This window comes from Euwallacea fornicatus, chromosome 9 (genome assembly GCF_040115645.1).
Source record: "Euwallacea fornicatus isolate EFF26 chromosome 9, ASM4011564v1, whole genome shotgun sequence".
In the NCBI taxonomy this organism is placed as follows: domain Eukaryota; kingdom Metazoa; phylum Arthropoda; class Insecta; order Coleoptera; family Curculionidae; genus Euwallacea; species Euwallacea fornicatus.
In genome coordinates, this window is record NC_089549.1 from 5,329,592 (window position 1) to 5,355,919 (window position 26,328).

At 35.4% G+C, this 26,328-nt stretch overlaps 3 protein-coding genes and 1 long non-coding RNA gene across 13 annotated transcripts; 3 read left to right on the forward strand and 1 right to left on the reverse strand.

The window, feature by feature from the left end:
- The first annotated feature begins 61 nt into the window (after window positions 1-61).
- On the forward strand, window positions 62-18,384 carry ksh (transmembrane protein 167A-like protein ksh). 2 transcript variants are annotated; one of them, XR_010732455.1, is made up of 5 exons: window positions 62-214; window positions 278-387; window positions 484-625; window positions 700-774; window positions 18,262-18,384. XR_010732455.1 is itself a non-coding variant. In XM_066285953.1 (3 exons), exons 1-3 carry the CDS (start codon window positions 212-214, stop codon window positions 587-589), a joined length of 219 nt encoding a protein of 72 aa, XP_066142050.1. In that variant the 5' UTR covers window positions 62-211; the 3' UTR covers window positions 590-694. The 2 variants fall into 2 exon arrangements, 1 of the variants encoding a protein (XP_066142050.1); XM_066285953.1 differs by lacking the exons at window positions 700-774; window positions 18,262-18,384 and having other exon boundaries at window positions 484-694.
- Window positions 930-24,287, forward strand: LOC136341202 (hexokinase type 2-like). Of its 8 annotated transcripts, none has more exons than XM_066285918.1 (9): window positions 930-1,345; window positions 18,262-18,424; window positions 18,875-19,065; window positions 19,119-19,283; window positions 20,789-20,888; window positions 21,053-21,245; window positions 21,300-21,505; window positions 21,569-21,795; window positions 23,546-24,287. In XM_066285918.1, the coding sequence occupies exons 1-9, from the start codon at window positions 1,322-1,324 to the stop codon at window positions 23,639-23,641; spliced, it is 1,365 nt and encodes a 454-aa protein (XP_066142015.1). In that variant the 5' UTR covers window positions 930-1,321; the 3' UTR covers window positions 23,642-24,287. The 8 variants fall into 8 exon arrangements, with proteins under 8 accessions (XP_066142015.1, XP_066142010.1, XP_066142009.1 ...); XM_066285913.1 differs by lacking the exons at window positions 930-1,345; window positions 20,789-20,888 and adding exons at window positions 6,806-6,965; window positions 19,361-19,460; XM_066285912.1 differs by lacking the exon at window positions 930-1,345 and adding an exon at window positions 6,808-6,965.
- Window positions 2,902-26,044, reverse strand: LOC136341218 (uncharacterized). Of its 2 annotated transcripts, none has more exons than XR_010732456.1 (3): window positions 25,955-26,044; window positions 3,133-3,447; window positions 2,902-3,081 (listed from the first exon to the last, which is right to left on the reverse strand). It is a non-coding gene; the product is annotated as an uncharacterized lncRNA (long non-coding RNA). The 2 variants fall into 2 exon arrangements; XR_010732457.1 differs by lacking the exon at window positions 25,955-26,044 and adding an exon at window positions 3,621-3,757.
- On the forward strand, window positions 25,076-26,320 carry LOC136341206 (uncharacterized). Its single transcript, XM_066285934.1, has 4 exons — window positions 25,076-25,284; window positions 25,337-25,684; window positions 25,741-25,926; window positions 25,985-26,320. Exons 1-4 carry the CDS (start codon window positions 25,114-25,116, stop codon window positions 26,282-26,284), a joined length of 1,005 nt encoding a protein of 334 aa, XP_066142031.1. The 5' UTR covers window positions 25,076-25,113; the 3' UTR covers window positions 26,285-26,320.
- The last annotated feature ends 8 nt before the right edge of the window (window positions 26,321-26,328 follow it).

A 26,328-nucleotide genomic window follows, 5' to 3' on the forward strand; every position in this document is an offset into this window, starting at 1 on the left:
GAAAGTGAGATAGACTGTTGATCCAGAGTCGTATGCGAGACTATAAATTTCAGACATTCTATGAGATAGATTTCTGACTCCTAACCTCATATTCTTGGTTTGTTAACGTCACCTTTGTTTTTCTTGTTGTTTCTTTAAAAAATTACATTTTTAATTCCATAAACCCTTTAAATAAATGTACTAAAGTACGGAAACACAAGATCGATACGTAATGGTTCGTATTAAAGAAATTTTAAGCTTCTAATCTCCATGTTAATGTGTCTATCACAATTTATAGACGGCAGTTTTCAATCTCCAAAGCTTGCTGACTGTGGTCCTGCTGTTTATTTGCACTTGTGCCTACTTAAAGTCCTTTTTCCCCAAGATTTTGGATAAAAGCCGCACGGGGTAAGGTTTTGAATCTTCCCAAACCCACCTCTCGCATTAACTCATATTGGTTACATGACTTGATTTGTGGTGTTCAACTTATAACTTGTCTTTCAGCATACTAAAAACCTGCTGGAAATGCGCCAGAATAGGCGAAAGAAAGTCTCCATGGATAGGACTAGCCTGTCTAGGGATGGCCTTTAGCATTCTTTTCCTGCAGTAATTTCATTAACACTTAACCTGCCTGTGCATTTTAACTGTAAGTTTTGTATTCTATTCATCTTTTTATGAATAATGTATGTTGAAATTAAATGATATTTTCTCCTTGTTAAGTTGTTCAAGGCCATTGAAAACCTCAAAAGAGGTTTTTCTTGAGAAGAGTACTAACTAAAAACCCACTACCCACTGGTAAGTTTTTCCCTCCTTTATTTAGAAAAGGTTTAAATTTATTGTATGACTGGTTGCCTTGATCTTTCCAGGGTTTAAAAATCTATTCCTGGATAGAAAGTTTATACATTTGACTATGCAAAACAAATACTATTATGGTTTTTCCAAGGTGTTAAGAGATAAACCTTTAAATTGCACACCTTCAGATAATGATAACGGTATTATTTTAGCCGCTAATACAGAGAAGTAATGCAGGTTTATAGGTTTATTACTATCAGTTGATAACCAAGATGGATATGATTTTACAAACGCGATTGTAAACCAATCCTTTATGGAATTATTTTCATATAAATCTCCCAGTTATTGTGACATGTTAAGAGTATTTTTGATGATAAGTCCGCGATTCTATAGGCTAAAGGTGAAATCTTGACCCGAAAACTATAAATATAAGCGGCTGAGAGTGATTTTTGTGTCGAGCGGACATTGGTTCGGTTGTGATTGCTTACATAAACGCGATTTTCGTGTGTTGCGGATTGTTCTGTGATAATTGTTAGTGCATTAGGATACCATGGCAGGCAAAACCGAACCCAATGTAAGTGAGACTTCTGTATGTGTAAATCAATATTAATAGCAACTTTGTGTTTTATCTGATTTTATCCTTGTTTCCCCTATTTCTCCTACTTAATAAATTATAACGAATGAATTGATGTGCATAAAACATGAGTATATTAGTGTGAGGCCAAAATTGTTAAATTATAAATACATGCGTAATTATCGCCATAGTCGTTAAAAGTTATGCACGTACGGATTCTAATAATTCAAGAAATTAAGTTCATCTGTGGGTAGTTCAAACCACTTTAGTTTTTAGTGCAACTGTTCCAGTAGGTTTTTTAGATACACAATATGCGAATTTCAATGACAATTTGTAACTATCATTGGTAAATTTATTATTCGTTGATTGCCATAAAAGAGAATTTAAGTAGGTATATTTTGTATTCGCCATATTGTCCACAAATATGTTTTCTTCTCTTTGACGCTGTATTAATAACCTTTACTTTGCAATTCTTATTACTTTTCCGGAAATTTTAATCAGCTATTAAATAGCATTGCTATACTACCTCAAGCATTTACGATTGAATTTAACATTACGGTAGTTTTCATAGACGCAAAGAATTTTATCCTGGTTCTGTTTCGACTTCAACGTATTGTTAGCTCATTATTGTCACATTTAGTGGCAGACACTATATTGACAGTTCTATCAAGAGATCGCTTAACAAATGACTTACAAGCACCGATATCTGCTGTATACTATGGTAGAATTTCAGATCAACCACATTTTGCAACCGTACACGATAGGTTGAATTAGCAATGGCAGAGTCAAGTTTATGATCCTGAAATCCTCATAGTTGAGATTTCTTTGACTTTTTCAGTGGAATATCTGATCTAGTTCTCTCATGTAGATGACAGAAATAAAGTTAGTAAAATACGGGGACGTGGCAGACACCATAAGAATAGTTCAATCATTTTCGCCCAACCCAGGTACAAGGCGACATAAGTAGTTGATTAAGCCACGACAGACATCACAACGAGTTTTACACTTACAATTGGGTCCTTTATGCCAGATATACATACATAGCAAAATATCAGTGGCTTTAAGAATTAAATATTAAACAGACTATTGTCTGCTGAGACACTGAATGTTTTAATGTTGCATGTCGAAACAAATTATCATTTATAATTTTGTGTAGGTAATTAAAAATTTACCTTTAATTCGTGTTTAATCCGTTGTTACAATCCGTATGAGACGTTTCAATTACTTATAGTTATTATACGTTATCTCAACACAAGGTTGAACATAATTCGGAAATTTTAGTCGGTAATAAATTAAGATAATACTTATATTGATAAGCATGTAATTCCGGCATTAGTGTTTGAACAGATGAAAACACATTTTCAGCCAGGATGTAATTAAAAAGAACCAGTATTAAGAGGTGCTTTCCTGATTAATAGTATCATAAATGGACAGGATTTAACGTGAACTAAATGTTAAAGTAATGGATCACTAAGAACGCCCAAGGGTAGGAATATATAGGGTTTTTCAATAGGAACGAGCGATTTTTAAATGTAAATAAAACAAGTTGTGGGTGATATATTTAGTCAATATCTTATTTTTATTTGAAAAAACGTTTTATGGTACTAAGTATGGCAGATAACGTTACTCAAATGTCCGCCACGGCTTTGCTTGGTGGGACGTCTTCAGGAAGTCCGATTTTCAATGACTATCACATAAATCTGGTCGAATTTGCTGAATGACGTTTCTGATGTTGACTTTAAAGACATTAATTATTTGCGATTTATTCGTATAGACCTGTAACTTACGATAGCCCGAAAAGAAGTAGTCTAAAGGCGTTGGAATCTCTCGTGCAGAGCGTTCATCATGGCCTACGCTGGGTGGCACACAGCACAATCCTGTTGGAACCACGTGTTGCCTGTGTCCATATCATTCAGTTTACACCACGAGAAGATTCTAATCGTTGATCTGTAACCCTCGCTATTGACAGTTATGACAATTCCAATTTCATTTTGGAAAAAGTACGGACTGTTAATTTTGTCAGATCAAAATCCGATCCAAGGGGTGACTTTAAGAGGCATTTGATGCTGGTGAACCTCGTGTGGATTAATATCAAACCAAATCTGGAAGTTTATATACAGGGTGAGTCGGGAGAATCGTGCCAAACTTCAGGAGCGTGTTGTACATGAAAAATAAATGTAAAAAAACTCAAATGTTGTTATCCGATTTTCGTTTGTTTACAAGTTATAGCGTAAATAATTTTTTTTAACTAGGATTCTATTTACCATAAACATACCTTTCCTGGACGTTGGATTGGTCGTGGTGGCCCTATTAGTTGGCCTCTCAAGGTCTCCAGACCTCACACCACTAGACTATTGTTGGTGGGGTTGGTTTAAAACTGAAGTGTACAACAGTAACAGTGGACACTCAAGATGCACTAATTCAACGCATTAGAAATGCTGCAGCTGCTATTAAAGAAAGACATGAAACAATCAGGAGCGCAACGAATGCTCTTCATAGACGAAACCGAAAATGTTTAGAAGATAATGGCAATATTTTTGAACATTTACTATGATATCCAAACGTTAATTTATGGAATTTCTTATGAAATTTATAATTTTTTTTAATTTTATGTTTTAATTATATTTACGCTATAACTTGTAAACAAACGAAAATCGGATAACAACATTTAAGTTTTTTTACATTTATTTTTCATGTACAACACGCTCCTGAAGTTTGGCACGATCCTCCCGACTCACTCTGTATTCACAAATCTATTTATTCAAATATGGGTTTCGTCGCTAAAGATAACTTTTTGGGGAATTTTGGATGAATTTTCAATAGTTTGAGAGCTCAATCAGCGAACGTTCGGCATTGAGTTTGATCGTTTACCGTAAGTTCCTGAGTCAGTTGGACTTTATACAGGTATAGACCCAGATCGAAACTACAGTTATACGCCAAATTGACCGTACATAGGGCAAAAATGAATAAAATGGTCATAAGCCAATATTTCTAAGCTTTTTTCTTTTACAGACGATAATACAGGATGTTCATTTAACAACTCCTCGGACTCCTGTGACTTTATGTGTGCTTTCGTAAAAAATTCAATTATAGGGATGTATATAAGGCTAATGAAGGTACATTTTAAAATTAGTGACAACCTTACAAGGTGTCTCAAAAAAACGTGACGTCATAAAGTATCATTTTTTTTAAATGGGATCACCCACATTTTATTCACACGATAGAATTCTCTCTTGAAACTGTGTTAGTTTCTAGATTTTTTTTTTGCAATTGCAGTGCCTCATAAGAAAATGAAAATCACAATTAGCTTAAGTTAGATTTAGATAATTTCAGGATGAATTCTCACGTAAGATCCCCTTAGCAGCCACTAATACTCATTTAGTAAAAAATGCATACAGGGTGTCCACAATAACAACTTTAATTTTCATTTTTTCAACTTCAATTTTCTTGATTTAATCAAATGGGATGGTATGTTTTTTTATAACGTAGGACGAAACAACATTCAATTTCCTTCACTTTGGTATAAAATAATGTCATATTTATCTGAAGGGTTAAGGAAATTATTAATTATTCCAGGAAAACTCGCATTCATGGCTAAGTGCCTGAGTGTTTAGCATGCGCTACCATAGTTTGGGTGTCTTATTTCTTTGAAATCTGTTTCTTTTAAAACTGGCAATCAAAATGAAGTATACTCAACAAGAACTTATTAGTATGATTTATGTAATTGGTTCATATAATGAAAATTGTCTATTAGCATCTCGGGTTTACGCGCAACGATTTCCTTATAGAAGACATCCTGATATAGGGAGCCTAGAAAGTCTAAAGGAGCGTTTTGAACGGACAGGAAATGTTAATTATGAAAAGAAAAGTCGAAAGAAGAGAGTCTTAGAAGAAAAAATTAACTGGACGTCATTATCAGTAGTAGAAAACCCAAGCATTAGTGTAAAATATCTTAGGTATAATTGGGGCAACAGTTATTCAAAATGTTTTCCGTCATTTTCCTAACATGCTGCAACTCTTAAGAAAAAAAGATCTTCTGATATTAGAAACCATTTCCGCAGTAATGTTTTGAAATGACTTGCAGATATTATTCACCGGTACAAAGTTGAAGGCAGAATTATTTCCATCAAACAAACTGGCCGTCCCAAATTAATAAAGTTCGAAAAGAGCGATACATCATAAAAACTATTAAGGAAAATTCCAGAATTAGTGCCCTTAAACTGAAAGTACCTCTGGAAAATTAAATTAGTGAAAAAGTATCTCAAAAAACTATACGAAGATGCATAAGAGCAAATGGTTTCAACGATCGGGTACCCAGGAAAAAGCCCGCGCTTAATATAAAAAATAATAACTTCATAAAATATTTTGCATCAGAGATTAATTTAAAACCAGAAAACCATTGGAGGCACGTAATTTTTGCCCATGATCCAAAATTCAACATATTTGGATCCACTGGTCGACAAATTATTTGGATACATGATGTTGTTTTTCATACTTTTTTTGATTTTTTGATATTGTTAGTTAATGTTAAATATATTTTTGCATTGTTAGTAAACAAAAACTAATACCAAACATATACCAAGGTCCCATTTTCTAATTGCTTATTTTTATTATTACTATACGCCAAAAGAAAATTGTAAGTGTTAGTGTCCGAATATTTTTGGAAATCACTCTATATATGGTCTATTTTATGAGTAACTGTACATTCGCCAAATTGAAGTGGCCGAACGGTCAACTTTTTGTAAATGACAAAAAATTGACTGCTTCGGATTTCCCTTGGACTCTCACGCACAGCAGCGATGTTTTCAACAGATCTTGCGTTTCGGTACCGTATCGGTGTAAACTGATCGTTTATCGAGCCGATTGACCCGAATTTGACCACTAAACGTCGAATAGTCGACTCGCCCATTGTGCTGAGGATAAAGATCCCGTACAGCACGTAAAGTTTGTCGAATCGAGTGCTGATTTTGAAAATTAAGTTTTATGATTCGTACGCGTTGTTCAACGCTACAACCGTCCATGGAGACTTATAAAGGATTACTAATCAATTTATGACAAATTCGACAGATGTTGCTATAATAACACGGCCGCTATAACCTAACACAGTTTGATTATCCCTATCAAAAAACCCATTATTTCCGAAAAGCGGGCAATAAGGGCCTGCAGGGTGTTATCTCAAAGCCATATGTCTTACATCGATGGGAAATAGGAGCTATTAAATTTCTGAGGATAGTAGAAATAGCGTGTGAACATTTAAAATTTTACTTATTACACATATATAAGTAGGCCCTCTCGACTTCATTGTCTCTCTGACACTAAACCCAGGCAAAGTGTAATTAAGACACCACTTCTCAAATGTATTCTTCTCGTTAACGGTTTAATAGCGCTCAATTAAACGACCAATTACCAATTGCGTAGTAAATACCCATCAATAAATTGAGATCAGGCGAGTGCGGAACACGCTCCCATAGTGATTTTTTTTCGGCCTTTAAAAAGTGATAAAATGCGCGTTAAAAGGGTGATCAGCATTCTTAATGATTTGGGGAGGGTGGAGCGCGACCACGGCCATCAACACGAGGAGGAATACGAGCATTCTGTGAGAAATCACGTATCGAATGAGGTAGGTTTCTTGCGTAATTTTAGTTAGAAATATTTGAGTGTGAATAAGGAATTCAAGGGCAAGACTAAATCTGTAGAAATAAATCCAAGAATACGTGACGCCATCGTGCTACCAAAATAATTCGTCTGGGGGAGCTATTATTAAACAGCACACTTTTTATTTTGATTAACTATTATTCCACTTGAGGAGAAGTGTAGCGGCACTAGACATAATTTTTTCTATTAATTGAACACCCACGATATCGTTCATTAATAATAACTGACTTATGCCAAAACATGCCTACATCTGGTGACGCATCATTGTGTAGCCTTTTTTTTAATAGCTTGACATCTAAATGTCAAACAACTGACGTTAGTTATCGTTTATGATTTTCTTTTGTCAATATGGCGGTCGTAGTTTGAAATTTTTAATGATCCTGTTCAGAATATGTGAAATTTTCGGTTATAAGTGCGGTTTGTTTCGGTTCAAGAATGAAATTACTGAATTCCCGGTCCATTGACCAGAAAATTACTAGAGACTTGGGGATTGAGGTATGAGTAAGTGAGAATAAACCTTTTAAAGTCGTTACTCTTAAGGAATCTACATTGAAATAAGCGTTGTATTTAGTATTATGGCATGTAATACAGTGTTGCCCAACATTGCACCTCGAATTTCAGAATTTAAAATGGAAATATCTCAAAAAGGTTCATAAGAGGGGGACAATTTTTCATCGTATGTTCAACCCTTCATTTTCAATCCGTGAACACGGGTCACAGTTAGTACCAAAATATTTAATGGAAAAGGGTGGCGATTGATACTTCATTTTAAAAGTAATTGTATCCAGATTATAATCTTCAAGTTTGAAGTCACTGCCATTATCCTCGTTGATGCAACAGCTTGTCAAAATCTGTAGGAAATTTATCACAAGAGCCGCAACATTTCAAAATGAGAGCAGAAAGGTCTTTGAAAGTAAGATATTACTGAATCATTTTGACGGGGGTGTATTTTATTCCTCAAATCTAAAAAGGGCACGTTTTTTGATTTGTAGTCTTTTTCCGAAAAAAGTAGTTAAATGAAAAAAATGTGTTCGCATTACCTTTCTAATCAATTTACTAAATATTGAAACTGCTTACCATTTACCTCTCTACAATACAATACATTTTGTTCGAAGCATTATTTTACGTTACGTAACATTTAGAGTGTAATTTGCTAGCTTTTATGAAACCTCGCCTCCGTTAAAATGATTCACTATTGTTTGACTTTTTAAGGTTTTCCTACCTTCATTTTGAAGTTAGCAGCTCTTATTGTAATAAATTTCTCATAGATATTCACAAATTATCATATCAATGAGGATAATGCCTGTTACTTGAAACTTTGAAAATACAACCAGGGTAAAACTACTTGGCACCCCTTCTCATTAAAAATTTTGAGGATAGCTGTTAGCCCTTCTTTAGAGGTTAATTCAGTAAAGTTCAGTAAAATTATATCCCTGGAATAAAAAACCGAGGAACTCAAGCATTTTTATCCATTTTCATTTTAACTCCTGAAAATTGAGGTGCAAAGTTTCCGTTGGGCCACCCTAACTAACAAGCTTTATTAAATAAATTTTCTCTATGATTATGAAATCGTCGTTAATTAAAAATAAAACATGGTACGTCAACAAAACAAGAAAATTATTTGTGTTGAGTGCTTTTACTTAAGGAACTAATGATTAAGTTAGCATAGAAACAAAAGTTATCACATCAAACACGAGTTCAAGTTATTGTGCGTTAGATAAATGTTGTCGTTCTTTCGACATAGGCATAATTCCTTAAATCTGCTAAAAGGTACCACTGTGTGGTCGGAAGCTTTTTGCCAGTATAATAAGCCAGAAAATGTGTACGTTTTCATTGTCTTGCCATATTCACCATTAATTCGATACTAGAATGTTTTTTTTTAGAGAAAATGCTTAATATTTATACTACAATTAAGAGATTGTCAAGTTAAAACTGAAGTTGAAAAACAATCGAACTTGGTCATATTAATGTCCACTGGTAAAAATTTAATGTTAGATCGCGTTAAAAAACATTTTTATCGACGCCAAGAATACTCATTCAGTAGTGAATTGATATTGTTGGCTGAAAAGCTAACGATTCTAAGGATGAGTGCAATTTCCCGATAAAATGCGAGGAAATATGGGTAAATTTACGTAAACACAGAATTAAACTTCAAGTTATTTAAAATCTGGTTAAGTTACATTGCCAACGTGTGTGTCCCCCCGCCACGTGATCGTGACATTGAGGAAAGTCATCCACGCCCCCCCAATGACGTCATTACCTTATCCAGGGATTTCCCATCGAATATTCAGGAAAATGGAGGTGTGGCCCTTTGTAATCTACATGCTGATTCACAGGCCCGTACTCATTCGTGTATACTGGACTTGCTCTGCCTCTATGCGACAAAAATACCAAAGAGTCCAGTTCTGCCGAATCGTATATCGACCGTTCCTAATAATCTAGACCCGAGTCAGGCGCCGGTTTTCCCTTTCGGGATTGGTGGAAAAGCGGAATTGCCCGATGTCTGGATTTTGAAGAAAATTCTGGAGTAATAAACAAGTGAAGGTGACCTCCGACAGATATTGCACTGCTTACACCCGTGTCTAATCGAGCATACCGCGGCAATTACCAACTCAATTGTTTCGGGATAATTAGTTGAAACAGCTGATTGTAGTATTTATTTAATTTTTTTAATTACTCGATAGGCGTGGATTATTGCACAAGCCGGCGTGCAAATCGGCATACAGCCTAGAATTTGCGACTGATAAATACTGCTAGCGAAACGATAATGATTTATTAGTCGTTACGTTAACCAAAATCTCGGTCGAAATGAAGTGCAAAAAGGTGGATTTAAGCTCCTTCGTTACCCCAGAAGTAAGTAACTACTTATACTGTAGTAGATTTGGGGCATGATCTAGAAGGACTAGACATCTGCTAGATGAGGAAGATTGCTACTTGTTAGTACCCTTATGACGTCATTTGTTTGTCAGAGATGCGTCATGCGTCGGCGCTCAACGTAAGCTATTATAGTGATGTCACTTCTTCCGATTTCGCCTTCATGGATTAGTAGAATTTGGCAAAATGGCCCGACAATACTGTAAAAAACAATGCCACAAGCACTTGTTCTGATCATTGGGGACGATTAAAAAAGTTTTGCTGAAATGCTATTGAAATTGTTTTTAATCATTCAATACAACATTAATAAAGTTAATTTCTGAGTATTGTTAAGTAAATATCAGTTTCTTACGTGACAAACATTATTAAATGTGATGATCTGGCTTTGACGTAGATATGACGAGCACATTGTTACGATTTTGATAGTATTAATACCACTGTTTATTCACGAGAGGAACGATTGGGGGTAATGTAACCAACGTTTATTCAATTTTTAACATATTGTTGTAAAAAAAATGAATTTTCTATATTTGATTCTGAGAAATGTATGACATGCGGTCAGTGGTATCAGTGAATTAAATTTTCCTAGGTGACCACTGGATAAAATGTTATCGTTGCTCCGCGTTAAATAATACGCAGGCCCAGTTTTATTCCTTAAAATGGAAAATGTTAGTTTGAAGGTCCTTAATGACGTACTATAATCACGAAAAAAAAGAATTATTTAGGGCAATTAGAAGTTAATAATAACATTGTGGTTCGATAAAGAATTGTCACGCTGCGTTGTAAAACAAATTAAAATACCTATACACATTTACATTATGAGATTCCCTGCAGATTTGTGAAGCATGTTGAATATTGACTAGAAAATCTTAAGTCATATACGATTACTATTCAATCCCTTATGTGTGTTACAGTTCTAAGCACAATAGTGCTGCTCAAGGGTATTTGCGACATATCGCCAACATTAACACTGTTTTAATTGGAACGTCACCTTTTGAACTCCTTTAATTTTTAACATAAACACTTAACAATTCAACGAATAATTAAGTAATAGATAGATAATATAAACTGGAAAAAGCTAAATTTCGTCCATAATGCCCCAATTAATTGTCCTGGTTGAATATGGCTGTGAGCGGCTTTTGCGAGATCGTGAGAAATTTAAAGGTTTACCCATAGAACGGTTTATTTGACTTTGGTGAAGTTTTCTACATGTAATTTTATAAGGTTTAGATATATCTGATATATCTTAATTTTTTGTCGATCTTCTTATTTACTACCAACATAATATCAAAATTGAATAAAATTATTTATTCAAATAAACCCGAAACTTGTATGGAGTGTCCGGAAAAAGCAGGGATATCTTTTAGAAGACGATTCCTTAAGTGAAAATAAGATCAAATAGTCTAATGAACATGAATCTAGAAATGAGGTCAAAGGTAGCTAAAGTCCTTTGAAATTTTTTCCGACACCTACATGTTACTCCAGGGGATTATTTTTTATTACAAGTCCTTTGTCGGTATTAGAGAATTCCAATCGTCGTCAGCGGCGTAGAATCTGGGGCTGCTCTGTTAAACGTGTTCGATTTATTTCTATTTTTAAGAGCACTGTACGTTTTGACAGGCCAAAACGATTCTTTGGATATTTTTGCGTAGAAACTATTCTCATGCTGAAAACACTAATGCCCCGTTTGCAAAAAAATCACAATTTTATGTCAAGGAAATCTGCACCTTGTACCGATTTTTTTAGAAAGCAAAATCGGCGTGGATGAGATATGTGATTTTTGTATCACAATTTATCAGAGGTTTAAAACTTTTCTTATCTTTCATCCGTCTAACCTCAATGGCAGTCAAGATATTTAGAAATGACCTTTATCAAAAGCATCTTCAAAAAGATCTGGTTCTCTTGGAATTTATTTGTGGGGAAATGTTAAAAGAAACTTTTTTGTTATTTCGATCTTAGGAATGCCCTCCTAAAAGATGTGCACATTATTCCCAATCACCCTATACATTGAAGGAAGAGTTGGCGTGTGTTAAATTCTAAATGACACCAGCGAATTCCACACGTAGGTGTGGTGCAATTCTTTGAAATATTCTAACATTGCACAACGAGTCTAAATCGAATGCAATGAATGAGTTTGCTCCGGCCTTTTCGTGTTATATAAGCTTACGGGTATGAACACCGAAGACATGCCGATTATCACGTTCTGCAGCTGCATCCAACAAGCATGAATTTCTAGCACTTTTAATGAAAAAATTTCACCTCAAAATTTTTTTGTAATTTCAATCAATTTTGTACATGTCTCATATAATTTGCAGTTATTGTATCAACGCTTATGGTTCTATTTACAATAGCCAAAAACAAAATAATTAAAAAATGCTTGAATAAAAAAAATATCCAGAATAAGTTGCAAAAAATTCTATAAAGTTGGAATTTAGAATAAGTCCATTGAATGTGTCAACGGTGATCGAAAATGAGATTTTTCTGCTGATAAGACTGAAACTTTAAGTGTCAGCAAGTGACAATCACAATAAGAAATGTATTTGCCAATAGTCAGATCTTTATTGATTTATGGTTCAGATTTATCAGCCGGAACTCGACAAAATGTCATTTGCATCCAAATAAAATCTACAGGGTGGTTAGTTTTTATTCGTTTGTTTCTCACTCTTAGTCTCTTCCCTTTTTGGCAATTTGTTTCATTCTAACCACCCCGTGCTATACCAGCACGATCAATCAGCACACCAATCCAATTTATAGTACGCAATAATCCCTATAGTATTCCACAATACTTGCAAATAAATATTTGTTCACATGATTACTTGTTATGGGAAGTCCCATCATATAAGTGGTGCTTCAGTGGTTTAAAAAAAACCTATATCACTGAATTTTCCAATTTAGTTAGTGACGCGCTCTTGAATCATTCTAGACCGCACTGATATACTTGACTTCAAATATCAGTACCTCAAAACAAGTGCTAACTATGGTAGCTTTGATATTCCCCTTGGTAAGTCTATTTAGATTTTTGCCTGACGGTAAACCATCTCCAAGGTAAACCTAGTCGTAGACAATAATTATAAAGAAAATGTGGGTCAGCTAGCGCCATCTGTTGAGATGCAAAAAAATGTTTTGTTTATTTATTTACGGTTTTTTCAAGTATAGACTATACCGAAATTGGCCGCCACATCTTCGGTCACGCATTGTAAAGAAAATTAAAGATAACAATTGCGTGACCTTTGCACGTACCCTGCGGGCACGACGGCCTGGAAAATTCTTGAAGGTCCAGGGGCAAACGCGCCACACCTCTTTCGTGGACCAATGACATTGCGGGACGTAGGGGCCCGGTGCTCTGCCCCTACCCCGCACCTACTGCTAATATTGAATGGTTTTCACTTTAACGCGATGTTGCCGTTTATTTAATGAAAGCGTAGAGCATTTGCGAAATTCGTTGTTTAATACACATTTTCTAAGTCACGTGTAATCGTCAGAACTATGACGCGGAACTAAATACTTAAATATAGCACGGATGATACTATGAAGAAAAAATGCCTGACAGTATTTCCGTTACAATCAGCTGGCAACGTCGCGCCTGAAGCAGTCAGGTTCAGCGAATTGGTGTTTGGGTTTCACTGTTTCAAGTTTCAGTCAGTAGTCAAGTTGACTTGTACTGTGTGTTTTTGAATGAACGGTTCGGTTAGTAGGTACCTACTTATCAGTGTAGGCTTTATCCTGGTTACTCGATTTTAAATTGTGATTTTACGTCGACTATCATGGGTTACAGGCGAGATATTCAGGCACATCCCCTGGTATGTTTAGAATTTTGTTGATCTATTTTATAGTGCGGTTGTTGGGAAAATACCGGCAAAATAATCGATTCTTGTGTGTGACTTATAGTGTTAAGCGTCTACAGTACCACCACGTCCTCGTTCTAAATGAGAATGATGAAATTTTCCGCAATATTTCAGCTATTATAAAATCAACACTTAAAAGGAATATGTCAGCACAAATACATGGTTCTTTTCTTCGAAAAAAATGTTCAATGTTATTAAGATACGTTCAAATTAATAATTATTTATGTTGAAAAAATTACATTATACCGCGCAATACTAGGGGCACTCCGGCCGGAATCGCAGTATCGGGCCACTTAGAAATGATGGCGTTTTAGTATATGCAAATTTTTTTTGCGTGCACTCACACCGGGGGTGTAATATCTGAATACAACCCACCGAAAAGTGAAATTTACGACACCTCCGTGCATGAGGCACTTCGTAGCTACATCGTTGAGTTTCAAAAGCGCGCTTTGTGAATAACTTTTAATGTATTAAAGTGAACGTGTATTACCCGCTAATTTCAGTTCTCTACTTCTTTAGTTGTATTTCGCACTCTATTCGTAGATTAATAAAAATCGCAGAGCAGTTGGTTTTTTGCATTTACCTGTCCCCTTTAGGATAATTGCCTGAAGCGTGGCGAAAAAATGAAATTTGTGAAAACATTACCCATCTATTTGCGATATACCTATAGTATTTGACCTCGCGAGATTGACGCAATATCCAAATGACGCGCCTCCGGCACCTTAAGCGTTTTTTATCTTTATTTCCATAGCTACTCCAATTGTTTAGAAATAATCACACTTCTGTACTCTTCTGTACGAAGTATTCAGCATTAATCAGGACTAGTTGGAAATATTCTCGAATAATTAACTTGTTTGTATGTACAAAACATCGCGACCGGTAATAGTCGACTTGCCCTTGAGAGGAAAATTTAAAGGTAAAGGTCGCTCTGTTAAAAGAGTGACAGGCATTTTTTTAATTAATTTGAAAGCGTATTTCGATATGCATTTCTCGGGAACAATTCTTTGGAACGGGTTTGGATCTTAGATCCTAGAATTCCGTAAATTCGGTTATTCAATATCAACTTTTCAAAACGTTTTAAGTTGTTACAAATTGTGGAGAAACATATGAATATAATCAGCAAAATATGTTTGTTATCAGCAGATCAATTCCTATGCACATTATTTATTAATGAGTACGAGTATCAATGATTAAGCAGACACGTAGCAGACATCTTTAGTATTCGCCACTTTGAGAATTATCTCGGCACAGCGTGTATACGCGACGATAATATTTTTAAAAGAGAAATGCTTCTGCATCTGAAATAAATTCGTACTAAACAATCACAGTATTTTTCGATTTTAAATTGACGAAGGCATGAAAATGATCTCCTACAGACCTTTGTCTTTGTCAGACACATTGCGCAATGATACAAGCAAACAAGGACGGATAAAAAGATCGGCCATTTATGGTCCCGTTGGAAATTAAAATTTCTGATTAGCGGAATAGGTGACGCATTTGTTCACTAGCCAATGTTTGCCATTTTTGACATTTGTGAAATTTCGCTATGTTGGAAATTCAAAATGTTTGTACGGCATTTTATTAAGATTTTTCGCTATTTGATATTATAGTTTTGGTGTTATTTTACATACAAAAAATACTTAAAGGTCTTTATAATGTTCTTTTGTCCCTCTACATCTCTGACACGCTAATATAGATCTAGGAAACACAGTGAATGTCAACTGAATGTTTTACTCCTTGAACAGCAAATGTGCCTTTTGTAAGTAGCTATGTAAAAAAGAAATATATAAGCAGTTTTCTTAGGCAAATTTGCATTATATCGTGCGGATCTAAATTGTGTCGCCTCCCCCTTTTTTGTAACTTTGTAACAAATCATTATTAAAAAAAAATGCAAAAGCAGCATTAAGTAGAAAAAACTATCTTTTAACGTTTGTTCATATTTTTTAAATGTTGCTCACGTCACCGCTAAAATATAATGAAATTTAAAAAAAATTGTAACAAGGGTCATGTACTGACAATTAAAGTTCAGGGTTTCAAAACTACATAAAATGGCGTATTGCGATTCAAAATCTTTCAATTAGTTCTTGAGAAAAATAGATATAAATTTGGTAAAAAATGTAATACAAACTCAGCTAAATAGTACGTAAACAATGAAAAAATTTATAATCACACTTCGTTATTTCATAGCGTATTATTGTATTATTGGCGTACCATTTTTTTCTTAAAAAATATCCCAAGTGGTGTCTGTCAGTACGACACTGGTGGATTTAATGTTAATGTTTTTGCAGCAAAATACGGACTCTCAAGGACTATTGTGGACTATATATATACAGTATTGTAACAAAAAGGTTGGAGCTTTTTTTTAATTTAAAATATTTTGTTAATACTTAATAGGCGAAATATAGATTACTACATTATAATCAGTATACAATTGGTAATATATTCCGAATATCATTGGCTTTGAAATATGTAAACAGATAACTCTACAGACAAATCTTGTTTTAAGGCTGGACGAAATGGTTGGAACTTTTTTATTTAATAAATTACAAAAACTAAAAATATTTTTTTTTTTTTTAATTAATATTTAGTGTGGCGCTTCATTGCTCGGATCACATCGCGACATCGCTTTGGCATAGACTGAATTATTTTTTAAAAAAGTTCTTGCTGGTTTTTAATTTGGGTTGATCTCACTTTCCTATCAAGTATGTTCCATAAGTTCTCGGTGCGATTGAGATCGGAACTCTGTGACGGCAACTTCAAAACATCAATTTTTTCTTCAGGTAAATATTTTTGCAATAATTTTGACGTATGTTTTGGGTCGTTATCATGTTGAAACTTGTGTTTTAAAGACATTATATAGCATAAATATGGATCTAATTTATTTTTTTAAATGTCCAAGTACATAAACCCATCCATTTTTTCTATTGTGCGATATAGTCGATCCGTACAATATCATAAAAAAACAACCCCAGAGCATTACAAATCCGAATTGTATATAAACTAAACCAAACCGTAATTTTTGCATAAATTCCTAATTTATGCCAAGCCAGAGATTTATTAATTTATCATCAGAAGAATACTCGGTCGCACACAAGTTGGATATTAATATCTGTTTCTGTCTTATATCACATCTTAAAGTTGTTTTTTTGCTACTACGCGTTGAAATGAAGGATGATCATTAAAAAAACCTCAACTAGGCGTTAAAATGTCTAAGGCATGTCCTGGATAAATTTATCTGTTATCAGTCAGATCTTTGATGGTAAAACGGCTCAATCACCGCTCTACGTTTACGGTTCATTGTGAGCTTTTTAAATCGTTTTCAAAACTCATCTACGACATGAGTGTGAAGCAAAAAACAACCAAATAGATGAGAAATGTTAACTCAATATGTCGCTTGTCTTCGATTAAAATGGTAATCGAGGAAAAATCAGTTGAGATGCTTTTGAAAACGCGTTAAAAACAATTTCATGTAATATCAGCAGTTAGCATAGAAATACTGTTTTTAAAGCATTTCAAATCGCATCAACAAGGAAAGGCGTCTTTATATATTTTTTTCATCCATGAGCAAATGAAATTGGCATTTACCAAGAGTGCAACAAGACAAATTGCAATTAATGCTGGATTCCACACGTCTCTTAACCGTTATAAATCAATTCGTCATTAGTATGATTTTGCGATAAGTTAGAAATGAAATACCTAATGTCTTGGCGGTTAAAGTAAATAAAGAACAACTTCAATGTATGTAGCTGTAACTGTACAGCAGCGCATTCTAATTCCGCTATATTGCGATGAAAATCATCAAGACGCTAGTTAATACATCGAACTCAAAATTGGCAACTTTTAAAAGCATATTCATAATGCCTTGAACATTCTTTCGTGTTTTTATTAATTTCTTTCACTTTCAATCCAGTCATTGGCACAAAGGCCAGCGAGAAGTAACACCCAAGGCAACCGGCATAAACGACAATAATTCTCATTATGATTTAATAATTATTATTTTATAATCACCACTTGGGGTTATTTCCTATATTTCTGGTAGATCCGTTCACGGTCTAGCCGGACTAACCCATACACAAGATCATCACGCGATCCATAACTTTCCCATTATGTAGTCATGCTTATATGCAAATTTCACTATTTGGCAAAATACTTAGCAAGGAACCAGTTTTACAAAGTTTATTCAGAGGTCATATTTTGACGTAACAGCTTCAATTTTTTTGGCTCTCTATTGGATAAACGCGTGTTATAATAGTTGAATTTTTGTTGCATTGCATAAAGGTTCAGAAACTTGTGCATATTTCCTCGCCCTAAAGAATACTCGTGAAGTGGACCAACACTGCCCACAACATCCACTGCATCTAACACATATTCATTTACATACAACACAATATAATGATTAACAATGTGTCAATAAACGTACTAAATAATGGCGAAAGTACCACAAGTTGGGTTCAATATATCGTCTGTATTTGTGTAAGGAATTGTCGAGTATCAGTTATGTTTTGCTAAAAGAAAATGATTTTGACTAGATTTCTATTACAGATCAGAGAAAAATGCAGAGAGTTGGTTTATGACAATGACACGCTAAAGAAAATCCAGGAAATTTTCCTAGATAACATCCAGAGGGGGTTGGCCAAAGGCACTCACAAAAAAGCAACGGTCAAGTGCTTTCCTACCTATGTGCAGGACTTACCCGATGGCACTGGTATGTTTAATATGTGAAAAATCAGAAATCTTCAGATAACTAGCATTACATAATGCTATTGTCTGACCTTCAGTTTTTTAAATTGTTTAGTAATTTTTGGTGAAAATATAAAGCTTTGTTGTTGCCGGAAATTCATCTATTGTTGTTTATTAATGTGTATACGTAACAATCGCGTATTAGGTTGCAGATACATTTAATTGAAACATTAGCATTTTTACTTGAAATCGTAACATTATTCCAACTATTTTGTCATTCGCCATATTGTCCAGGTTATTGTTATACATCATATAGCGGTGCCATATTCCGACAAGTTTGCCATATCTCCATAAAATTTGCGCATGTCGGTGATCAGTGACTCAAAAATCTGTGTGTTTCTTTGCGGATTTCGAATGTTTTCAAGTGTTTAACTACTCTTTTTATGGGTATTTAAATCTAAATTTTCTTTCGTAGAAACCGGAAAATTTCTGGCCCTCGACTTGGGCGGCACAAATTTCCGCGTCCTGCTCATCGAACTTAGTGGCGAGCACTTCGAGATGAAGTCGAAAATCTTTGCCATTCCGCAACACATCATGCTCGGCTCAGGTGAACAACTCTTCGATCACATTGCCGAGTGTTTGGCCATTTTCGTTAAAGAAGAACAGGTCCGAAGAATTGATGCAATTCCACGATATTCTTCTAATTACGACGTATTTAGGTCCAGCACGAAACCCTACCTCTAGGCTTCACCTTCAGTTTTCCGTTAGCTCAAAAAGGACTCACAGTGGGCATTTTGGAGCGCTGGACCAAAGGCTTCAATTGTTCCAACGTGGTGGGCAACGATGTGGTGCAAATGCTGAATGAAGCTATTGATAGGAGAGGGGTAAGACGTTTTTTTATTATTTAAAAAAAAATCAGTTATTCTAGATATGTTCCAAGTTTTCTCGATCGATTTTCTAGGACTTTAAAATTAATTTAACAGCAATTTTAAATGACAGCATTGGTACCTTAATGTCATGTGCCTGGCGATATCCTAATACCAGAATTAGTTTAATCGTGGGTGAGTCAGAAAATCACCAGTCAGAAAAAATCACCTTTTGCGGTGCATGCCAATTCATTCAAGGGTTTTAATTGTTAAACTAAATACTGTCAATTTGATATTTCGGCAAAGAAGTGCCACTTAGGAATCAAAGTTGCTTGAGGAAGTTGACTTGTTTGTCAGTTTATTCAAAAGGGTTTTAGCAACTGTTAAATGAATTACTATTCTCAATGTTATGGAATTGCGGATCTACATCATGTGGGCAACTTGTCATTGTTCCAGGACGTACACATTGACGTCATGGCGGTATTAAACGATTCCACGGGTACGCTAATGTCATGCGCTTGGTTAAACAAAAATTGCAGAGTTGGCATCATTGTGGGTGAGTTCCCTAACAAAAAAAAGGGGAGGGAGGAATTATATTCGAGGCATTAGCGCATGTCACATTATATGCATGAGATTTATTAAAATCTACAGCGTGTCCAAGATATGGATGGTGATGTCGAGGATCTCGGCTTGGATCTCGGAAACGATAAGAGATACCATATAGCATCCAAAAGAAACTGTTAATAATTGTCAATGTAAAAGTGTCAACCGCTCTTGCGTAAAAGCTCTCACGGACGAATCACTTCATCAAGACACCAAGTAGCACGATTCGATTGGGAGTACCAGTGATTTTACTACAGAGCGATATGTTTAGAAGATGTTGACAAAACCAGGTTTTCCGGAATAAAAACCATTTTACAACGAACTGACAGCAGATTATTTTTAAGAAATAAGAGAAATCTTACTTTAGTAGAAGGTGCATATCCTTATTGCTCAAGTTTTTCCTTATTTATTGAAATAACATCTCTTATAGTTTCTGAGATTCTCGTACATCGCTGTATTTGTCTTAGATACTCTATATACGGTAAACAGTTCGCATGACATTAGAAATGTAGAGGTTGTCTGATATAGTATATACATTAGGGGGAATTGTGGTTTTCAGTTTTTTTCTTACTAACTCTATGCAGGGTGGAATTGAATGGATCGATTGTAAGGAAGTTATAATTTTAAAAAATAAGAAAAACCACTATAAACGTGAATGGGAAGCATACAACTGAACCTATTAAGTTTACTAACTATGAAGGAATAAGATTTTTGTGGATCGATTTTAAAGATTTCCTTCGTCACATTATCAGGAAATCATAAAAATTTTTTGGCTTTATAAGAATCAATATTCGCTTGTAAGCCGGAACATTGCATCGTCTCTCATCTTCACCCTGTTTTCATTTTAATTTCGAGCTTTTCCTATGGCTGGCACGTTTTATACATAAAGCTTTATTGCATGGCCTCGTTCTTGATTCTAGGATGTTAAGATCGAGGTGTGCGCCATCTTGAACGATACCACGGGAACGCTGATGTCTTGTGCATGGAAAAACCGCGACTGTAGAATCGGCCTAATCATTGGTAGGTGGTTAGTTTATAGTAAAAGTAGTACTTGTGTGATTCTCTTTATTAACCTAGTTGAGGATCGAATTAGTTTGATCCTTTAGTAGTAAAATTTAACACTTGCTTGCACGTTTTGAGAACCATTTTTTATTTAATTTTCTAAGGAAAATTTGTTCAATTAGGTACCGGAAACAACGGGTGCTATGTGGAAAAGCAAGAAAACGCAGAACTCTTTGACGACGCCGACGCCGGCTCCGGAAAAGTTATCATTAACCTTGAAATGGGGGCTTTTGGCGACGATGGTTGCATAGATTTCGTACGCTCGGAATACGATAATGAGGTCGACAGGCACTCCATCAACCCCGGCAGTCAATTGTATGTAAAATTTGGTTTTTAGGCCTCTTCAGGCAATTGTTGAATTCAATTTAGGTTGGAAAAAATGATATCTGGCATGTACATGGGGGAACTAGTCAGATTAGCTTTAGAGAGATTTACCAAAGAGGGCTTGCTTTTCGGTGGAAAAGGCTCGGATTTACTCTTCGAACGGGGCCGTTTTTACACTAAGTACGTTTCTGAAATTGAGAGCGATGAGCCTGGAATGTTCACCAATCAAAAGGAGATTTTAGAGGAATTAGGTACTATTTACAACACACTGACAATCCATTCACTTCAAGCCAATTTCGGCATTTCTCTTGTAGGATTGAAACACGCCACTGAACAAGATTATGTCAATGTGAGATTTATTTGCGAGTGTATAAGCAGGCGAGCGGCCCATTTAGCATCGGCGACTATTACAACACTGTTGCACAAAATGAACGAGAAACGAGTGACAGTGGGCGTGGACGGGTCGGTATACCGCTACCATCCGCATTTCCGCAATTTGATGATGGAGAAAATTAAAGAATTGTGCGATCCCAGCATTGAGGTAAATTCAAAGTGTTTGTCATAAAATGGTGAATGTATTCGTTGTGAAGGTACAGAAGAGATTAATTATTAGGGGTACAAATAAGTTTCCGCCGTTTAACAAAGCATGGTCCCACCAGAAGGTTATGCTGAAATTGCTAGATGTAAATCTTACTATCGCAAGTTTGATCAACTAGTAACAACATAACCTAGAAGTATTAGTGGTTTCGTATCAGCATCACATTTTTTTTTCTTGCAAAAATGTCAAGTTTTGTGCCGAATAAGCGTCATTTGCGGGAACTTTTGATTTACTTCTTTAATTTGAAGAAATCTGCAGCTGAGGCGCATCGATTGCTTGTAGAAGCATATGGTGAGGCTGCTTTGAGTGAGAGAAGTTGTCGTGAGTGGTTTCACAAGTTTAAAAACGGTGAGTTTAACGTGGAAGACAAAGGACGCAGTGGAAGGCCGAAAACGTACGAAGATACGGAATTGGAAGTGTTATTGGAGGAAGATTCGTCTCAAACACAAAAAGAACTTGCACTTACATTAGAAGTGACGCAACAAGCAATTTCACATCGTTTAAAAATGTTGGGAATGATTCAAAAACAAGGGAATTGGGTTCCTTATGAACTGAAACCCAGAGACGTCGAACGCCGATTTTGCATGAGTGAAATGCTGCTTGCCAGGCATAAAACAAAGGGTTTTTTGCATCGTGTAGTCACTGGGGATGAAAAATGGATCCATTATGATAACCCAAAGAAGAAGAAATCATGGGGTCCACCTGGCCATGTTTCAACATCAGTAGTCAAATCAAATATTCATGGAAAAAAACTCATGTTGTGTATTTGGTGGGATCAACTTGGTGTTGTATATTATGAGTTGCTCAAATCGAACGAAACTATTACTGGAACTCTCTACCGAACACAATTAATGAGATTGAGCCGAGCACTCAAGGAAAAACGCGCTCATTACTACTCTAGACATGACAAGATTATTCTCCTACATGATAATGCTCGTCCGCATGTTGCGGCACCGGTTAAAACCTATTTGGAAACACTTAATTGGGAAGTCCTACCCCACCCGCCATATTCACCAGACCTTACCCCATCCGACTACCACTTGTTTCGATCAATGGCACACGGTCTGTCTGAGCAGCGCTTTACATCATATGAAGATACCAAAAATTGGGTCGATTCATGGATAGCTTCAAAAGATGAAGAGTTTTTTCGCCGTGGTATCCGAATGCTGCCAGAAAGATGGGAAAAAGTAGTGGCCGTTGATGGGCAATACTTTGAATAAAACGTAATATCCCGTTCTTTCACAATTAATTCCATTTTTTTTATAGAAAACGGCGGAAACTTATTTGTACCCCTAATATTATGCATTGATTAATTGAATTTAATAAAATTTGACCATTTTATCTTAGATTGCACTAGAGCAGGAAACTAAAAAATGTCGCAATGTATTTTATGAATTTCATTTTTGGAAATGCTGATAAAATGGTGAATGTCCTATGATACGAAAAACGCTATTGTGATACGTGTTTTTTTTTAGTTTTTCTTATCTTTGAAAATAATCTTCAAAGACCTACCAAGTAGGGAATAATAAAGTTAAAAACATCTTTTTCTCTTCAAATAATACACTTCAATGCTCATTTTAACTTTGTTAATGGGCGCTAAAACCAAATCAAAAGCACATCTAATGGGGAAATAGAAAGATGCCACTTCCCCTTCTTTATTTACAATATATTTTTCATATTTTCATTTTTACAGTTTGACCTGATGTTGTCCGAAGACGGATCAGGAAGGGGAGCCGCTCTAGTGGCAGCTGTGGCAGCTCGTCAAAAGAAAAAGATGCTGGCCACATGAATAGAAATAGACTCTATTTGTACATACTGCAAAACCAGCAAAAGATAGCCGATGCGATAATTTTATTACCACGTTTCGTGTCTAGGGAAATTATTGGAAACGACAACATGTTCGTTTTAAGGACATTTTCGCCTCCATGCCTTTTGTTCCTATAGAAAGGGTCGTATGTCAAGACTTCGGATTATTTAATTCGTTTAAATACTCAAAATTTGTCTTTACTAAACGAATCCAAACAGTTCTGCATGTTACAGTAAAGCAAAAACTACTTAATTTATTCATTGGAAAACTTAATTACGTCTGCTTCTTAGTTACTTTAGCGCAAATTGTTTGATTATAGTTCAGCATTGCCTCTTGATAAGTCTTATACAGTTGAATAGAGCTTTTGCTTGCTAGATATTAGCAGCAAAAATATAAAGCACTTATTATCTTACCTCTGTGACTGATATGCGTCCCAAAACCAGCAAAGGTGGATTGAAAATTTGAAGGTAAGATGTTGAGGTTTTCACTGATTCCAGCGAGGTTATTGTTAACTACTTACTTAATGATTTTATTATAGCAGATAAACGTAATGTTTTTTATAATATGTTTAAGAGAAGTTTATTACAGTCCCATAATACATAATTTAATAAAAGTTTGAATTATTGTACTGGTTTATTTTAATTCGCGGCATATATGTTCTTCACCATTGTCAAGAAAGTAATCAGAAAATTCTTGACAACGGTGAAGAATATATATTTCAAACCCTCAATTTTTCGAATCCAATAAGTTCCATAATAACCTAATATGAGCAGGCTATTACTATTGTTATAGGGTGCTTAACTTCGCATAGTAGTTAAGGCACGAATCTGCCTAAAAAGCCACCATATTGCAGAATATTTTTGTGCTGAAAACTATTGATGTTACTTCCTTCATCAAAGGAGGAATGATTCATCGTCAACGATATAGTTTTTTTAGCTTCTATTTTTGACAATGTGCCTTAAAACAGTTTTTCAAGGGGACGAATTTTCATATAAAAACGAACCCCTAAATTTTACCTTTGCGCGCAAAACAACAACCCTTTGCAAAATTTTAAATGGCACGAGGGGTCATGTAACACCTCAAATTCAAGGTCTTTCAAAACTACATTCAGTGTTGTAATGGGGAACCAAAATCTATCAATTTTCTGTGCTTCCAAGCAGTCTTTGGTTAAAAAAATGAAAGAAAAATAAACAAAAACTGTTTGTGAGCACAAAATCGACAACAAAATAATTTTCTATGGACAAACAAGTTTATTCATTGTTTACGTATTATTAAATGGTTTGTATTACGTTTTTTTACGACATGTAAAACTCTCTCAAAAACTAATCGATCTCCTAAGCAACAAACTATTAGCTCCAAATGAATAAATTGTGACTTTATCACATCGACCTATGAAATCTTGGGATAAGAGAATTGCATTAGGAAGTGCATAGTTCATTGCAAACTTTTGCCATATGATGAAGCTTTATACTAAAAATCCTTTAGTAACGGGACTTATAGCCCTACTGGCAATTGCAGTAGCAGACTCAGATGTGAATAATCAAGTGAACAAAACTTCATCAAATGAAGAAGATAGTTTCGAGCTTGACCAATTCAAAAGAATTGTGCTGGACCTGAAGGAAATGGTAAGAGTTCACATTTATTACAAAATCTCAGGAAATACCTAAAAATCTTCAGATTAAAGGACAATATTTGGATGATAAATTCGAAGGGATTTTGAACTTTATCGAGGAAATTCGAAGCTTCGGTAGCAATTTTACTCTAGTGGGCTCTGAGAATGTTTACAGTGAGAACGGTGATCTCAAGGAGGTGAGGACACTTGAGCTCTTCCTCCCTCAGAATTTCACGCACCTGAGAAATGAACATTCAGCCTCATTTAGCCAGGCAGTTCAAGACGCATTTGATCAGCAACAGTACATTCAAATGGTCTCAGCTTTGGGTATAGGAGAGCTAGATATGGTATCCCAGAGACTGATTGACGCTGACAGGGTTTTAAGTCAAATTTATATAACTGGAAATTTAATTGTGAGCCCGTACATCTTCAATATTCAACACATATTTTAAGGAAAATTATTTTTTAGGCCATAACTGAGCAAAATTTCACAGTGGTAAATCAAACTGCAATAACGGTAAATACGATTGAAGAGGCTATTAAGGACTTCATAAAGAAAACTGGTGGTTTTAATGCGTCTTTTAGCAGCTATTTGGCTTTTGATAAGGAGGGGAAATTGATCAAGTCCAAGAGCACGGTGCATCCTGAACATTTTGTATGTATAACACATTATCAATACTTACCTTTGCTATAGTTTATTCTTGGAATTTCAGATCCTTGTTGATGTGGAACCGCAGGAATCTACAGGTGGAGAAATGCTCGAGGCCACTTTAAAGTCTCTTGCAAACACCATGTTAGAAGCCGAGTCGCTGGACAAAGTCCATGAGCAGCTGCACGCGGACTTGCAAAGACAATATCCAGATATGAAGTTTGTGGTTATAAACGGCTCCGAGGAGGGCTCCTATATGGACAGGGATTTCAAGATAAAGCTGACTTACCATTATACTAAAAACCCCAACATGAATGAGTTTAAATACACAGTTTGCGGCAAAAACATACGTCGGGTAGTTTAAACTCTGTTAATGCATAAATAAAACGATGTAGAGATCTATCGATA